Source organism: Pongo abelii, chromosome 16 (assembly GCF_028885655.2).
Source record: "Pongo abelii isolate AG06213 chromosome 16, NHGRI_mPonAbe1-v2.0_pri, whole genome shotgun sequence".
Classification (NCBI taxonomy): domain Eukaryota; kingdom Metazoa; phylum Chordata; class Mammalia; order Primates; family Hominidae; genus Pongo; species Pongo abelii.
In genome coordinates this window covers 45304544-45323421 of record NC_072001.2, presented here as the reverse complement: position 1 = coordinate 45323421, position 18878 = coordinate 45304544, and the positions used below count along the sequence as shown (strand labels likewise).

General features: G+C 43.6%; 1 protein-coding gene across 5 annotated transcripts in view; it reads right to left on the bottom strand.

Moving 5' to 3' along the window:
• CAPN3 (calpain 3) overlaps positions 1-18878 on the bottom strand; it is a 57831-nt gene that overhangs the window by 22679 nt on the left and 16274 nt on the right. For 4 of the 5 annotated variants that reach the window (XM_063716592.1, XM_063716591.1, XM_002825346.6 and 1 more), the window contains exons 2-5: positions 5110-5179; positions 3390-3508; positions 1784-1917; positions 572-740 (exon numbers count right to left, since the gene is read on the bottom strand). In XM_063716592.1, coding sequence (XP_063572662.1) covers positions 572-740; positions 1784-1917; positions 3390-3508; positions 5110-5179 — 492 coding nt within the window. Of the gene's footprint in view, positions 1-571; positions 741-1783; positions 1918-3389; positions 3509-5109; positions 5180-15015; positions 16192-18878 lie in introns of those variants that run through there. The other variant, XM_054532645.2, reaches the window with a different exon arrangement.

Genomic DNA, 18878 nt, shown 5'->3' with positions numbered 1-18878 from the left:
ATTATCATATCAATATACTGAGCAGCCCTCAGGGAAGGCATGCCCCCGAAGGAGGCCTGGCCACGGGCGGCCATCTCCCTACCCTTGGCTCCTGTCTCAGTTCATATCATTTCTTTGCACTGAAAGGTGCTGCAGACTTAGCTTCTCCCAGGTAACAACACAAAGCCCACATCTCAAGCGGGGGGGGGTGTGGTGAAAGCCCAGTGACTGGGAGGCTTTCTTAGGGAAATGGTGGGCTCAGGTCCACAGCCAAGTATGTGGCCAGCTTAATGGGAGCGTGCTGAGACTGAGGAGCACCAGCAAGGGAGGCCTCCACTGATGCAGGCCTCTGGACTGATTTCCACTGACATTCCGGGGCTTGAAATGTCCTTGACCAGTGTCTTTATTGAAAATCCTGAAGAACTGTTCTCCCTTGAGAAATTCCCAGTCCTCAAAGTTGAGAGCCAGTTCCTGCTTCCTCAAACAAAACATTGGCTCTGTCCCACACAAAAGCTCTATGCTGCCCTTCATTGGGTAAAAGGCTTCCTGACGCTTGGAGCTCCCCGCCCTGTGCCCCACGCCCCAGACTTACATCAATGGAGCAGCCCATGAGGGAGCCTCTCTCGATGGCTTTCTTCATGATCTTGTACATGTCACTAGGAGCATCCCTGATCTCAAAAAACTCTGTCACCCCTCCCGTGAAGTCCTCCATGGCCTCTGTGGTGTTCCCACCTTTCAGAGCTTCGTAGGAACCATGGAGCCTTAGAGAGAGGATGAAGACCAATTTGGGGTCACAGAGTTTCAGGGAACAAAACCCAGGTACCACTGCCACCAGAACTTTACCTCTTGGATGCTGTGATGTTCTTTCATCAATTCCACATTAACCCTATGAGCTCATGGGATGGAAACAATGATTCCCTTTCTTCATAATGAAGAAACTGAGCTCAAGAGGCTAAGCGACCCACCCAAGACCACAGAGAGCCAGAAGCACAGGGATTGAAACCCAGCTATCCCCACTTCCTGAGAGCTCTTTCCACTACATCCTGAACGTTGAGGAAGGGCTGCATTAAAGCCATTAGCAGCTGCCAGTGTGGTGGCTCACACTGGCAATCCCAGCGCTTCGGGAGGCCAAGGCTGGCAGATTGCATATGAGCCCAAGAGTTCGAGACCAGTCTGGGCAACATGGCAAAACCCTGTCTCTACAAAAAAATACAAAAATTAACTGGGCATGGTGATGCCCGCATGTAGTCCCAGCTACTTGGGAGGCTGAGGTGGGGGGAGCACCTTGAACCCAGGAGGTCAATGCTGCAGTGAGCCGTGACTACACCACTGCACTCCAGCCTGCATTACAGAGTGAGACCTTGTTTCAAAAAAATTTAAAAAATCCATTATTAGCATCTGGGGTGGAGCTTTTAAGTTGAGAGACAACATGGCTTTATAAATCTGCTATAAGCACGTGAGGTTGAGCCAAGCAAGACCCTGGGATCTGAGCTCCAGAGATACAATGCTCTGATCCAAGACTTGCAATGCCACCATGGAGGCGCAATGAAAGAACTCGCTATGGTAAGCTAAAGCTAAAGGTCTTCTATGCAAATCTTCATTTCTACTCTTAAATTTAATGTTTTTAGTTAGAGCTGTTGTTGCCTGGAACTGATCTCTAACTTTGGGTCACAGCTGGACTTGCACATCCACACATATGCATGTATAGAGGCACATGCCTCTTCCTGTGAGTGAGGCCTTGGCTGGATTTTGCAACCCACTTTCTCACCTCTAGCCCCACCTCACATTCTAAAGCGTTGCTTACTTAGCATAAGCCTTCTCCAGCAGAGCGCTCCAGAACTCATTGCGGTGGTTGGACTTGGTGAAAACCAGCTGATTGTTGTACGTTGGCAGGCAGTCATCAATAACCACGTCCACCCACTCTCCATAGCGCCAGAACTGCACAGAAGCGTCACGCACAGAGTCACATACTCAAATTACTGTTAGGAAATGTGTCCTTCCTCCAAATTCCTCAGGGGGTTCTTGAATCCCAAAGCAGCATCATTTCCTGGACTCTGCATCTGGGTGCCTGTTCATCCTATTTTGGGTTTGGGGTGTGTGAATCTGGCTCTAACTGGACTGGGTGCTTTTTGAGGACTGGAAGTGAGTTACATATACTTCATGTCTTTCCACAGAGTCCAGCCCAGTAATGGGTAGAGTAGGTGCTCCATGAATGTCTTAGGATGTAAGATTTTCATTCTCCTGCTCAGCAGTTCTGGGGCAGGGCCTGGGTGTCAGCACTCTCAGGTGCCCCCAGCTGATTCAATGTGGGCAGGATTGGGAACTATGCAGTGAAGGCACTGTACTGATTTAGGTATTTCTTGATGCCAAACTGAAGAACAAGGATTGAAATGGAGAAACAAAGTGACCCAGAATCTATTCTAGCTGTAGCAGGAACATTGTCCCATCATTTCAAGTTTGGATGTCGCTCTTTTTTGAATGAATCAGTTTGAACTGAAAAGGGCCAGTTTTATGCGGTTTAGTTTCCTTTTCAATGGCACTTTCTCCCTCATTGAAATGAGAACAGAAATCTATCTGATATTTGTATTTAAGGCCCTTTAGATCTGAGACCCTTTAAATATGCCATGTTCCCAAGGCAGCAGGAGGGGCAGTCTGAGCCTGGAGACAGACCTTTTCTGAGGCCTTCCGTGCTGAGGTGCAAGACTAGGGGAGCAAGAACTGATAATGTGGGTCATCCTGGGACATGAGGGAGCCTTTGAAGCTGGAGACAGGCTGACTCCCCAGCATCCCAGAACCTATGAGACCCTCACAGGTAGAATTCAGTTTGGTTCTGCTCTAGCACCATCTCTATGCCAAGGTGACTGGGACCCAGAAAATTTCCAGTAGCTGGATGGATTCTAGAACCATCAGATTCAGTTCTAGGGCAAACAAGAAGCCTGATCCCCAGGTTAAGCAGACTCTTCTTCCAGGGCTTGGAAGAGAGGAGTGATAGCCTTGGTACCGCCATGCCTTAGAGAGGAAGAAGTACACAGGAGCCCTGGACAGGGGTTCCTGTACAACCTGAAGGGTTCTTTGGTGTCCCAGTGCTAATATCTTAGGGACCTACTTGAGAAGGGCTGCAGGCAATAACAGCAGCCAGACAGCTGCAAAGACAAAAATAGACCCACAGTAAACAGGATGTCTTCCTGCCTTTCTGGGACATAGTGGAAGGTGGTGGGGGAGGGATTAGGGAGCCAGAGATAAGCAACTGCTTCCTCCCAGGCTTGAAGCCTTAAGGGGGTCCATGTCAACTGTTGCCACTGCGGGTAGATGGGTGGAAAGTTTCCTTCAGCTTCTGGGAAGTCAAGGCCAGGAGACCAGCGGTGGGTAGCCTGCAGTTGGCCCTCTTAACTACACTCTCATTACCTCACCTGGAAGTGGAAGATCCCTGCGTAGTTTTCGATGAAACTTTGATCATGGGGTATGACTCGGAAAAGAAGGTGCTGGTTCAGGGTCAGGCAGGCAATGGCTGCGAGAAACCAGCAGTCCCCTGCAGGCAGACACAGGGCACAGATCGTGAGCAGTCCTGCTCCTCCTGGGAAGAAAAAGCCCCAATCCCAGCCAGCCACTCCACTTCCCTGAACGGGGACTCCCTTGGTGCCCACTGTCCTACTTCCAGATCTGATCTTACAGAGGTGTCAACCCAGGGAAGGAGAATTGGACAGGAATTCCTTGACAATATGATCAACAGGTAACTTACTCCCTTGTGACTAGACATTTTCCTCAAGGCTGCAGGCAGTTCCTCCAACTGCAGTATAAACTCACTTCCTTTTTAGGCATCAATGGAGACAGAGCAGTAGGTGATCATAACTGGGTTGTTCTTCCTAACACCTGTAGGAAATCTGCCCTGCCCCATGCCTTTGCAATGTTGAGTCCAATTCCTCTTCTGACTTCAGCGATGACTGAGCATCAGAGAACCATCCACCAAGATGATTTGTATTGGAAGGAAGGCCAGGTAGGCAGGTGCCCTGGAACCCATCTATAGTGGGCAGTAAGGCATTGCTGGCAACGGAATGAGATCGGGACATTTTCTTATTCTCTGGACTTCTTTTCTGACAGAGTACTGTATGTAGTTGGAGGTAACACTTTGCTCTCTCTCTCTCTGTCTCTCTCTCTCTCTGTGTGCGTGTGTGTGTGTGTGTATAATAGGGGGTGTACCTGGTCACAGAGCTGCCTTCTAAGGAGGATGGGGCAACTGAGAGTGTGCAGGGGAGACTGAGAGCTGCCTGCAGCCACTCTCCCCTACCCTCCTTGGAAGCAGCCAATCTTTCCTTGGAAAGAGGTTATTGGTTTGAAGGTCCCAGGTTATTATGTCCAGGGCTCTGCAGGAAGCCTTCCCCCAGGTGCAGGAACCCAGATATTCATCTGATTTATTCTCAGCCTCCCCTTCTGGAACGAAATAAGCCAAAGTCCTTTGGTCTTAGGTGCCCCTTTTCCTCAAATTTAAATTGTTTCTGTTGATATTCTCTCCAATTTTACTTCACAGAGCTTGCTCATAGTCCACACCAAAGACAATACTTTCTGAACAAGAGGTCGAGAGAGAGGAAGATCAGATGGAGCAGTCTAGCTAACCAATCAAAGAGAAAATTGGATGCTCATCCACATGGCGGATGCCATCTTTGTGGAAAGACTCTTTTAAGATGGAGCTATGCTGGCGCAATTTAAACAAGGGTTCCAGTTACAAGTGCTTTCCTTGGCGATGCCTTTTGTGTATGTATCTAGAGTCTCCATGCCCAAGGGGCAGGCTTGGTGCACAGTCACAGAGCTGTCTTCCAAGAAAGACGATACAGTGAAAAGCAGGGCTTTTGTCAGGCTGAGTGGGGTATGTAAGTGTCCTTGAGATGCTGGAGAGGAGGCCACAGGATACAGATACCCCGTGTGATGCATGGCAGAGTGCTAAAGAGGCATGTAGGAGGAAATGAAGCAATCGCCAGCATGTAGATAAACGACCATAAAGCAACTGTTATAAAAAATCTTCCAAAAAGTTACTAGAAGCCAGCACAGATTGTCCCTCTACCTCCTGGAAAGGGATCACACCTTCTAATCACCCCTTGATCATCTGGCAGGATCTGACCTGAGGCACTTTCCTACCTAGCTCTCCTTGACAGATGTCAGTTCTGTTGGCTCCATCAATGATAAATCGGGGATTCTTGCAAATTTCCTGTGAAACAAAAAGGAAATGACCAGGTAAGAATAACAGTAGATAGATAGATTTTTTTTTTTTTTTTTGAGATGAAGTCTCACTCTGTCGCCAGGCTGCAGTGCAGTGGTGCAATCTTGGCTCATTGAAACCTCTGCCTCCGGGGTTCAAGCCATTCTCCTGCCTCAGCCTCTCGAGTAGCTGGGACTACAGGCATGTGCTACCATGCCCAGCTAATTTTTGCATCTTTAGTAGAGATAGGGTTTCACCATGTTGGCCAGGATGGTCTCCATCTCTTGACCTTGTGATCCACCTGCCTCGGCATCCCGAAGTGCTGGGATTACAGATGTGAGCCACCGCGCCCGGCCGCAGTAGCTATTATTTATTGAGTTCCGTTATGTAGTGTTCCATTTGGCCCTGTGAAGGGAATACTATCATTCTTATTTTTCAGATAAGGAAACAGGCCCAGAGAGGTTAAGAAACTTGTGCAAAGACACACAGCTAGTAAGTGGCAGAAGCCAGAAACATGCCTCCTTTTTACATTGTCCCATGCTGCTTCCCACACTGTCATACTATCCGAGTAAGGATGCACCTTGAGAGTTAGGGCAGTGTCGGCCGGGTGCGGTGGCTCATACCTGTATTCTCAGCACTTTGGGAGGCCAAGGCGGGTCAATCACTTGAGGTCAGGAGTTCGAGACCAGCCTGGCCAACTTAGTGAAACCCTGTCTCTACTAAAAATACAAAAGTTAGCCAGGCGTGGTGACAGGTAATCTCAGCTACTTGGGAGGCTGAGACAGGAGAATCAAAATAATAATAATAATAATAATAAATTAATAAAAATAAATAAAATATAGATTCAGTGTTTTGTTTTGTTTTTGAGACAGAGTCTCACTGTGTCGCCAGGCTGGAGTGCAGTGGGTGACACAGGCTGGAGTACTGTGGCGTGATCTCGGCTCACTGTAAACTCCGCCTCCCAGGTTCAAGCAATTCTCCCGCCTCAGCCTCCCGAGTAGCTGGGACTACAGATGTGTGCCACCATGCCTGGCTGGTTTTCGTATTCTTAGTAGAGAGAGACGGGGTTTCGCCATGTTGGCCAGGCTGGTCTCGAACTCCTGACCTCAAGTGATCTGCCAGCCTCGGCCTCCCAAAGTGCTGGGATTACAGGCGTGAGCCACTGTGCCAGGCTAGTGATCTGGTTTTAGCCCCATTCTTCTCAGCTTCATGGAGTCTTGGCATTCCTGTGACACAGTTCAAACAGGGTCTCTCTCCCCACCTTCCCCTGACCCCCATCACAACAACCCAATATACCCAAGTGAGCTGAACCTCCTGCACTCAGGGGTGCATCCCCCAGTAGATGGAAAATCTTGCTTATGCTACACCCCACAGCATGTGTCCCATCTGCAACTCTGAGTGCAATGGAAGGATAAACTAAAACAATCGTTTTCAAAAAGGTTTACCTATATGGAGAGGGAAGGAATAAGGTGGTAGAAATAGGGATGGAAGTAGAACTCTGAATATAACGTTTAAAAATAGTTTTGACTTAGGAATCATGTAAAGTTTTAAATAATTAAGAGCCAAAATTAAAGAAAAAATAATTCTAAAAAGCCATCTGTAAAAGCTGAAAGCAAACTGAAGCAAAGGGACCTAACGGCATAACCATTCACAGAAAAATAATTACTTCAAGTCACTTAAAATGTAACATTTTGGCTGTCTATCCCTTTTGGAATATATCCTAAGGACAAAAACCAAAACCATAAAGAAATATGAACCTTGAATGTTATGAAGATACTAAGAAATATGAACCATAAGAAATAATAATATTGGCCAGGTGTGGTGGCCTACACCTGTAATCCCAGCATTTTGAGAGGCCAAGGTGGGAGGATCACTTGAGGCCAGGAGTTCGAGACCAGTCTGGGCAACATAGTGAGACCTCATCTCTACAAAAGATAAAAGGATTAGTTGGACATGGTGGCACATGCCTATAGTCCCAGCTACTTGGGAGGCTGAGGTGAGAGAATCGCTTGAACCCGGGAGGCAGAGGTTGCTGTGAGCCAAGATTGCACCACTGAATTATAGCCTGGGCGACAGAGTGAGGCTCTGTCTCAAAAAAACAAAAACAAAAACAAAAAATCCCACTATAATTTGAAAATATCTTTCCTTAAATAAAAACACATATTTAATACTACATATTGATTGAAAGGGCAAACTGAATATTGACCCAGAATGACCAACATGAATATACATTCTAGAAAATTACTGGGATTCAAAGAAAAAAAAAACATTGTTTGGACATCTAGGGAGAAAGAACAAGTGACTTTTAAGGGGAAAACATTAGATTATTTTCAGACTTTCCAGTAGCAAGGCCTTTTTATGCCAGAAGAAATTGGAGCAGTATATTTAAGATGCTTAAGGAAAGAAAATGTGAACCAAGGATTTATATACAATATGACTTCCTTTATTCATTTCAAGAATAAGGGATGTGGGCAAACTGTTTCTAATACATAAGAATTCAGGGAATATTGTTCCCATGAGCTCTTCCTGAGGAATATACTAGAGAATAACCTTCAGACAACCAGCAGGTTTAGAAGGACATTAACATAAGGACTGAGAGTAAGTAGTTAGTATTTCGTTATTTGTACATTTAAAATTACACGATGGCCAGGTGCAATGACTCACGCCTGTAATCACAGCATTTTGGGAGGCTGAGGTGGGCGGATCACGAGGCCAGGAGTTCGAGACCAGCCTGGCCAACATGACGAAACCTCGTCTCTACTAAAAATACAAAAATTAGCCAGGCATGTTGGCTCATGGCCTGTAGTCCCAGCTACTTGGGAGGCTGAGGCAGGAGAATTGCTTGAGCCTGGAGGCAGAGGTTGCAGTGAGCCAAGATCGCACCATTGCACTCCAGCCTGGGCGACAGAGTGAGACTCTGTCTCAAAAAAAACAAAAACCCAACAAAGTACATGATGATTAAAGGGAGGATGTAAAGTATGTAATGTATTGCCTATAGTGTTCAGGCAATGAACAACTATTTAAAACCATTTTAAATGAAAGGAGAAAGAAGAAAGCCTATGGAAAGACTGTAAACTGTTTTCAGGAATTATTTTGGTAGTGATATTATTAATATTGTTATTCTGCAGCTTAATCAGACAAACAAAAGTAGAGGAAATTCACTGCCAGCAGACCTGCCATGCAAGAAATGTTAAAAGAAGTTCTTTAGGGAGAAGAAAAAATGATATAGGTCAGAAACTTGGACCCACATAAAGAAAGGAAGAGCACTGGAGAGGAAATAAATCAAGATAAAATAAAATCTTGATTTTAAATTCTTAATCTAAAGGGTAACTTAGTTAAAATCATAATAAAAATAATGTATTGGGCAATTATAGCATACAGATAAGTGAAACAAATGACAGTAATGTCATAAGCAAAGAAGGGAAGGAAATGGTAATACTTTGTTCTCTGTTATAAAATACCTAGAGTACAAACTAAATGGTATAGTGTTATTTGAGGGTGGACTTAGTTGAAAATATATTGGAAACTCTAGCATGACCACTAGAATTGAAAAAATAAATATAATTGATACACCAAGAGAGGAGATAAGGCCAGGTGCCGTGGTTCACACCTGTAATCCCAGCACTTTGGGAGGCCAAGGTGGGCAGATTGCTTGAGCTCAGGAGTTTGAGACCAGCCTGGGCAACATGGCAAAACCCTGTCTTTAAAAAAAAAAAATAATTATATATATATATATATATATATGTATATATGGGGAAGGTGGGGAGAGAGACCCCGTTTGAACTGTGTCACAGGAATGCCAAGACTCCATGAAGCTGAGAAGAATGGGGCTATATATATATATAAATATACACACACACACACACACACACATACACACACACCCACACACACATACACACATATTAGTTGGGCATTGTGGCATGCACCTGTAGTCCCAGCTACTCAGGAGGCTGAGATAGGAGGATGGCTTGAGCCCAAGATGTGGAGGTTGCAGTGAGCCAAGAGCATGCCACTGCACTCCAGCCTGGGTGACAGAAGCCAGACCCTGTCTCAAAAAAAAAAAAAAAAAAAAAGACAAAAAAGAAGAGGTAAAAGGATAAAATATAAAACTTTCAGTTAAACCAGAGAAGCCAGAAAAAGGGGAGGGGACAAGAACAAATGCAATAAATAGAAATCAGTTATAAACATGTAGGTAGTAATCTATATTATAATCACTTACATGTGAATGATCAAAATACACCAATTAAAAGACAAAGACCATGAAAGTGGATAAAAACAAGACTCAACTATATGTTGTCTGCAAGAAACCTACTTTATTTATTTTTTTGAGACAGAGTTTCGCTCTTGTCACCCAGGCTGGAGTGCAATGGCATGGTCTCCGCCTCTTGGTTTCAAGCGATTCTCCCACCTCAACATCCTGAGTAGCTGCGATTACAAGCATGCACCACCATGCTCGGCTAATTTTGTATTTTTAATAGAGATGGGGTTTCACCATGTTGGCCAGGCTGGTCTCAAACTCCTGACCTCAGGTGATGTGCCTGCCTTGGCCTCCCAAAGTGCTGGGATTACAGGCGTGAGCCACCATGCCTGGCCAAGAAACCCACTTTAAATATAAAAACTCATAGATAGAGAAGGATATATCACACTAACAATAATCAAAAGAAAGTTGGAGTTGTATTAATTTCAGAAACAGCAGACTTCAGAACAAGGACAATTATCAGAGATAAGGACAGGCATTACATATAGATGAAAAAGGTCAATTGGTCAACTTTCCAAGAAGACATACAATCCTAAATATGTGTGCAACTAACAACAGCGTCAAAATACGTGAGGCAAAGAGTGATAGAACTGAAAGAAGAAATAGACAAATCCAGTATTATAGTTGGTGATGTCAACACCCTCTTTCAGTAATTATAGATCAAGCAGGCAGGCAGAAAAGCATTAAGGATATTGTTGACCTGAACAACACTATCAACCAACTGGATCAAATTGACATTAATAGAATTCTACATCCAACAATGGCAGAATAAACCATTTTCTCAAATTCATATGTAACAAGTCAGTAAGATACAACACATTCTGAGCCATAAAACACAGCTTAACCAATTTTTTTTTTTTTTTTGAGACACAGTCCCTCTCTGTCACCCAGGCTGGAGTGCAGTGGTGAGATCTTGGCTCACTGCAACCTCTACCTCCCGGTTCAAGCGATTTTCCTGCCTCAGCCTCGTGAGTAGCTGGGATTACAGATGTATGCCACCACGCCTGGCTAATTTTTGTATTTTTAGTAGAGACAGGGTTTCATCATGTTGGTCAGGCTGTTCTTGAACTCCTGACCTCATGATCCACCTGCCTCAGCTTCCCAAAGTGCTAGGATTATAGGGGTGCACCACTGCATCCGGCAACCAATTTAAAAGAATAGAAAGCATACAGTGTCTTCACAGACCACAGTGGAATGATACTTGAAATCAATAACAAAAAGATAGTTGAAAAATCCCAAATTATTTGGAAACCAAACAACACAGTTCTAAATAACACGAGGGCCAAAAAAGAAATTTCAAAAGAACTTACAAAATGTTTTTAACTAAGTGAAAATAAAAATATAACATCAAAATTTGTGGGATGCAACAAAAGCAGTGTTTAAAGGGAAAGTTATAGCATTAAATGCATAAGTTAGAAAAGAAAGAAAAGAAAAAATCAATAAGCAATATTCCACCTTAGGACACTAAAGAAGATATATTTAAGCCTAAAGCAAGCAGAAGAAAAGAAATAATAAAAAATCAGAGCAGAAATAAATGAAATAAAAAACAAGAAAACAATAGAAAGTCAATGAAAACAAAAATGGTTCTTTGGAAAGATCAATAGAATTGATAAACCTCTAGCCATGCTAAACAAGAAAAATAGAAAACACAGATTACTAATATCAAAAATGAAGGAGAGGTTATCACTTGTGGGAGTTCAGTCAGGCTGGCAGGAAAAATTTTAAGATGAATTTATAGGATATAAACACAAACCCTCTTGGAAGGCCTACAGGTTTGCATAAAGTGTTTGGCTGAAGGCTGCCGAATCCACTTAATAGCTTAGGGCATAGATACATAGGAATGTAGAGGAGTTTATCTAAAGAGCTTGTTTACTCATGTGGTCCTAAAACTAACCTTTGATCACTCACGGGCAGGATAGCTGCCCCCCGGGGTGAGGGCAACCAGATTAATTACCCACAGGTGTGTTGACTCAAAGCCTTTGACATTAAAACTGTGCTAAATAAATGCCTGCAGGGCCAGCTAGTCAGGGCCGTGGCTGCTGACTCTTCACAGCACCTTTCTTAGTGTCTGTGAGCGGCTTGGACCCCTAGCTGCTCTTTCACTAAATATTGGTGTCTTGGTATGTTATTCATCCGTGGTGCGAGCTGGGGTCTGCAGGACAGATTCCTGCAATCAATACTGAACTTTTGGACATTAAAGGGATAATAATGGACAGCTCCATGCTCACAAATTTGATAACAAGTGAAACTGACAAATTTCTTGAATGATGAAAGCTACCAAAATTCGTTAGAGGATTAGATAATCTGAACAGCGCTATACCTATCAAGAATATTGACTCAATAATTAATAACTATCCAAAAAAGAAGGCACCAGAACCAGATGGTTTCACTAGTGAATTCTACCAAATATTCAAGGAAGAAATATATAATATGAATTTTCCACAATATCTTCCATAAAATAGAAGCAGAGGGAACACTTCCTAACTCATTCTATCAGGCCAGCATTATCCTAATATGCAAGCCAGAAAAAGATACTCTAATAAAGAAAAACTACAGACCAATATCTGTTATGAACATAGAAGCAAAATCCTCAACAAAATATGAGCAACTCAAATACAACAATGTATAAACAGACACCATGACCAAGTGGGATTTATTTGAGGTACAAGGTTTGTTCAACATTCAAAAATCAATTAATGTAATTTACCACATCAACAGGCTAAAAAAAGCAATTATATAACCATACTAATTGATGGAGAAAATGCCCTTGACAAAATCTGACACCCATTCACGATTTAAAAAAACCTCTCAGCTAACTAGGAAGAGAGGAGAATGTCCTCAACTTGGTAACGATCATCTGCTTTCAAAAATAATAACAGCTAACTTCATACTTAAGGGTGAGAAACTAGATGCTTTCCCCTTAAGATTGGGAACAAAGCAAGATGTCCTCCTGTACCACTCCTATTCAGCGTCCTACTGGAAGTCCTAGCTAATGCAACAAGATAAGAAAAAGAAATGAAAGATATAAATATTGGAAACAAAAAAAAACTATCTTTATTTACAGATGACACGATTGTCTATGTAGAAAATTCCAAACAAATTACCCAAAAAAATCCACTGGGAACTAATAAGTGAGTATAGCTCAGTTGCACGATTCCAAGTTAGTATATAAACACCAATTAGTTTTCTATATACCAGCAATGAACAACTGGAATTCGAAATTTAAAAAAATTCCTTTTATATTAACACACAAAGCCAAGAAATATGTAGTTATCTCAGTGAACTCACGTTTAGCTTAGTACAGATACAAATGGCTTTATATAGAAATATTTACAGATATGAGATGGTTATACATATAAATATTATAGATATGTGTATATAGCTGGCTTAGTACACACACGTATCTCCTTTCTCTATAAGCTGAGAGGAACAGAAGCAATCACACTCCAGTAGCAATGTGTAGATTTAGCAACCAGATCTTGATATCTGATACCTTTTTCAATAAAAGAAACCAGTGCTCCTTGGAGAAATGACTGATTCTAGGATTGAGGCAGGAGATACACATTATGAGCCGGTAGTGCCAGAAAGTAAGAAAGTGCTCAAGGGAAAAAAAAAACCCACAAACACTTAGGGTATGTTAAATAGACACAGGAGCCAACTGAGAGATCCCAATGAAGAAAGCTGGGACAACCTAAGCAACAAAATAAAGCAGTATTGTATTACGACTTAAAATAAAAATCAAGATCCATGAGTCCATATTGATATAAACAAGTGACTGAATAAATAAACAAATGGGGAGAATAGACAAAGCTCCCATGCAGAATGATTCCCAATAATTGATGCAGATCCTCTGCCCTCAAGAGGGTGCAGCACAATTCCCCCTTGCTTAAGTATGGGCTTATGCTTAGTGTCTTGCTTCCAGAGTATATTATGAAAAGAGGGGAAGAAGTAACTTCACGGTAGAGAAACCTGACAAGCACTACTTCAGCCACATGACCAAGGTCAACACCACAATGAGAAGGCATGTTTATTGCCTGCATCCTTGATATATAATGTGACGAAAACGGCACTTTACCCTGTGGTCTTCCTCCCCCAAACCCTTAAGCCCATAAGGAGAAAAATAGCAGACAAATGCCAACTGAGGGTCATTATTTTACAGAATACCTGACCAGTACTCTTTAAAAAACTGTGAAGGTCCTAAAACACCAGGGAAGTCAGAGTTACTGTCACAGCCAAGAGAAGGCTAAGGAGACGTTACTACTAAATGTAATGTCATATCTTGGAACAGAAAAAGGACATCAGACAAAAAACTAAGGAAAAGTACAGACTTCAGCTAATAATAATATATTAACACTGGCTAATTAATTGTAGCAAATGTACTGTATCAATGCAAGATGTTGATAATAGGAAGAAATGGCTACAAGGTATATGAGAACTCTGTACCATCTTCACAATCTTTTCCTGTAAATCTAAAACCATTCTGAAATTTACAGTTTATTTAAAAAATAGATATAAATACTTATAATAGTTTTTTCATCCACTCCAATGGATCATCTTGCAGATCTACTGGGCTGTATATGCCCTCCTCAGAGCCTACTGGTCTAGAGAGTTTCTTGCCTGCTCTAAATGCAGTGAACCCTTTTTGGAGCTCTAAGCCTCTCCAAGCAGGAAGAAGGGCCTTGTGCCCAAGCACTTTCACCTACTCAAGTTGACACAAGGGGCTTCTCGGTTGCGCCATAAGGTAGCCTGACGCAAACTGCTTCATCCCGTAAGGAGTCTGGCTGCTCAGCACGGACCTTTCTACTTAAACAGAAGCGACAGAACATGAATGAACAAGCCTTAGGTGAAAGATTAAGAAGGCAGGTCTCCACCCTTCCATTTCTTTACTTTTCACCACCTTCCACAGAACTCTCCCTGAAACTGTGAGCCTTAGTACTTCTAACCACTCTACTCTCCCACCCCCAAAACACCTGCTCTGAAGAAGAGACATGAGACCAGGTGAAATGGATCTTGCCTGTAGTCCCAGCACTTTGGGAGGCCTAGGCAGGAGGACTGCTTGAGCCCAGGGGTTTGAGACCAGCCTGGGCAACATAGTGAGGCCCCATCTCTATAAATAAATAATGTTTATTTAAACAAATAAAAATGTGGTGGCACATGCCTGGGGTCCCAGCTACTCGGAAGGCTGAGTTGTGAAGTGGGATCACTGTTTGGGCCTGGGGGGTTGAGGCTGCAGTGAGCTATAATCAAGCCGCTGCACTCCAGCCTGGATAACAGAGCAAGTCTCTCTCTCTCAAAAAAAAAAAAAAAAAAAAAAAAAAAAAAGACATGATATTTGATTACAATGCATTAGCTCCCTAAAAATATTCACTATTTCAGGGACCCATAAAGTATTATAATAATCTCTAGCTCATGAATAGAAAATAACATCTCCAGTTTCAGGAGGAAGCAGAAAGATATTTTGGATAAAGAGACCCTTGGATAAGTCAATTGCCCAGAGGAGGGATCCATGGCCTCAGGCTCTGGACCATTTGGCTTCTTGTTCCCCAAGAGCTGGCTCCTGAAGTCCCATCCCCTCCATCCCTACCTTTGGCCTTTTCCATGTGATGGCCTTAATCTTGGTTTTGTGGCTCAGCTCATGGGAGGCCAAGGCCTGAACACCTGCTAGGAACACACGATCTTCAAAGAGGCACTTCTGGGCCAGACATCTTTGTTTGAGAACAACAAAATCCTGCCCCTCAAACTTGAGGGGCTGTGCGATGGTGCCCTCTCCATTTCTCCTGTCGCTCTCTCGGATCACACAGTCACAGAAGAATCCTGACAGCAGGTAGGGCATGACGAGTGCTCTGGGAGTGGAGCTGGGCCTTCCCTGCTGCCTCTTTCCCACTGCACCCTCAGCCCAGGCCTAATCCTCTTGTGAATGGCCTGGAGCCTATATAGCTCTTCCACCCTCAGCAGCACCATGCAAATGAAAACAGTCCAGAGAAAGGTCATGGTCAGAGTCAGCAGCTTTGACTGGAGGCCCCTGAGCCCGTGGTCTAGGGGCTACACTGTGAGAGGGAGCCAGGGAGGGGAGAGATAGTTCCAAGGACAGCCTTGGGACAGACCGCAGTGGTCTGAGGACCTTTAGGGCACCTTCATCACCCCTTGCTGGGGTTCTTCCTCTAAAAAGAAAATATTAATACAGTTACAGAGAGGCTTACTTTGTCTCAGCAAAAGGTGTTCATGCCTTTGACACTGGTGATCAAAGGGCTATAGCATGGGGCCTTCTGATATACTAATCCTATACAGGCTACTGAATGCATAGGAGGAATCTGCTCCATGCCATTGTTTGGGGGTAACGACGCCTTCACACTCCTGATGTCCCTGGCCCACCCCTCAAAGACCTTGACCAGTCATTTAGGGACTCTCATCTGTGAAAACAATGCAGAGGGTAGGTAACTTGACTGCAGATTGAAGTCCCTGTTAGAGTAGGTCCCAGTGGCAGTGAGCAGATATCCATTGCTGCAAATTCAGGAACTAAAGGGTGGAGAATGTGGTGGATGGAGAAAGCAGATGAATGTGTGTCATGTGGGAATTATATTCATAAGAAAGCCCAGCCTTTTCAACTTTCACTGTGCTTAAATAGGCAGCTCTAATGTAAGAGCAGGGAGCTGACACGGGAGGAAACTCAGGCCTGGCAGCTTGCCCGCTAGGAGGACACCCAGTCTCCCTGTCTGCTCATGAATGCCTGATGGCCTTTGTCTACTCTGTGCTTCTCAAAGTGTGATCTTTGAACTTCATGCATCAGAATCATCTGGTCTGCCAGTTGAAAATACAGATTCCCAGGGCCCATCCCAGACCTGAGGATTTGGTAGGGGTCTGGGACTCTGCATTTTGAATAGGCTCACCAGGAGAGTCTTATGTCCACTAAAGTTTAAAACCATGACTTTATTTATTTATTTATTTTTGAGATAGGGTCTCGCTCTGTCACCCAGGCTGGAATGCAGTGGCATGATCTTGGCTCACTGCAACCTCCACCTCCCGGGTTCAAGCAATTCTCCCGCCTCAGCCTCCCAAATGTCTGGGATTACAGGCACCCAGACACCACCATGCCTGGCTAATTTTTGTATTTTTAATAGAGATGTGGTTTCGCCATGTTGGCTAGGCTGGTCTTGAACTCCTGACCTCAGGTGATCTGCCCGTCTCAGCCTCCCAAAGTGCTGGGATTGCAGATGTGAGCCACCGCAGCTGGCCGAAACCATGACTTTGGCATTACAGGGTAAATCATAGCTTAAAATAATTTTTTTTTGTTGAGATGGAGTCTCCCTCTGTCGCCCAAGCTGGAGTGCAGTGGCACGATCTCGGCTCACTGCAACCTCCGCTTCCTGGGTTCAACTGATTCTCCTGCCTCAGCCTCCCAAGTAGCTGGGATTACAGGCGCCTGCCATTATGCCTGGCTGATTTTTGTATTTTTAGTAGAGATGAGGTTTCACCATGTTGGGCAGGCTAGTCTTGAAGTCCTGACCTCAGGTAATCCGCCTGCTTCCGCCTCCCAAAGTGTTGGGATTACACCTGTGAGCTACCACCTGGGTGACAGAATGAGACCCTGTCTCAAAAAAGAAAAAAAAAAGTGACTTTTGTTTAACTATTTTTGTTAAAAGATGCCTAGGAATAAATCTGACAAAAGATGTTCAAGGCAGGCTGGGTGCGGTGGCTCTCGCCTGTAATCCCAGCATTTTGGGAGGCCAAGGCGGGGGGGGGGGGGGGGTCACCTGAGGTCAAGAGTTTGAGACTAGCCTGACCAACATGATGAAACTCTGTCTTTACTGAAAATACAAAATTAGCCAGGCATGATGGTGCATGCCTATAATCCCAGCTACTTGGGAGGCTGAGGCAGAAGAATTGCTTGAACCTGGGAGGTGATGTTTGCAGTGAGCCGAGATCGCACCATTGTACTCCAGCCTGGGCAACAAGAGTGAAACTCCATCTCAAAGAAAAAAAAAATGTTCAAGATGTCATTGAGAAAATTATAAGACTTTTATTAAAAGACACCTATTTAAATGGAGAAACATCCCTGTTTCATGGATAGGAAGACTCAATATTGTCAAGATGTGTATTCTTCCCATATTGATTCAATGCAACTGCAATAAAAATCCCAACAGCCTTTTTTTTGAATTTTAAAAATGTTTTATTTTTTTTTTTTTAAGATGGAGTCTTGCTCTATTGCCCAGGCTGGAGTGCAGTGGCAGGATTTTGGCTCACTGCAACCTCCGTCTCCTGGGTTAAAGCAATTCTCCTGGCTTAGCCTCCTGAGTAGCTGGGATTACAGGCTCCCGCCACTATGTCCAGCTAATTTTTGTATTTTTAGTAGAGATGTGCTTTTGGCATGTTGGCCAGGCTGGTCTCGAACTCCTGACCTCAGGTGATCTACCCACCTCGGCCTCTCAAAGTGCTGGGATTACAGGCATGAGCCACCATGCCCAGCCTAAAAAAGTATTCTTAAGAGAGTGAAGAGGCAAGTCACAAGGTGGGAGAAGATATCTGTAACACATCTAACCAAGAAAGGATTAGTTTCCAGGATATATAAAGAATGCCTACAATTCAAATTGAAAAAGACAACTCAGTAGAAAAACGAGCAAAAGACATTAGCAGGTTTTTCATGTACAGTGAAATACAGATGATCAAGAAACAGACAAGTGTACAAAAAAGATGCTTTGCCTTATTTATAGTTAGGAAAATGCATCTTTTCTTGTATTTCTTGGCCATTTCTGTCCCAGCCCCTCTCACTGTCAGCATTAAACTGCTGAGTCACTTTAATTTGTTCACTATGATGTCTACAGCTCTGTCCCCATCATGACCCCCAGGAGGAGCTGCTGTCTTGTGGAATATAATAGAAGGTGCTCCTAGAAGTTACTTATAGAATTGTCACTTTCACTGAAACATATGCACCTTTCCTATCCCCCCTACCCCCGTGATGACATTATCATGATTCTCTGCTGAGTAGACAGAAGGCTGGCTCTCAACTGGGTACCTCATTTTGCCTTTCAGTTACTATCATCATTATTTATTGACTCATTGTTATTAAGTATGTTATGTATAGAATCTCATTTAATCCTTACAACAACTCTATGAAAGTAGGAATTTTCATTTTCTTCTCACAGATGCAGAAGCTGAGACCTCGGAATGGTCAATAATTTGCCTGAGGTCACATTGTTAATCAGTGGAGCTGGGATTTGAATGAAGTTTGCCTGACTTCAGAGCCTGTGATCCTCATCACTGTGTTATGCTCCTACCCTTTGCTGCCTATGCTAATAGTAATTGCTACCTTACCTTGCACACCTACTAGGACGCTGAATGCCACTCAAAATAGCCCTATGATGGGAATATCCTTATCCTCATTACAGAAGAGAAAAGCGAAACTTAAAAAATGTGACTTACTTATGTGACTTGCTAGTGGCCGAGTGAGTG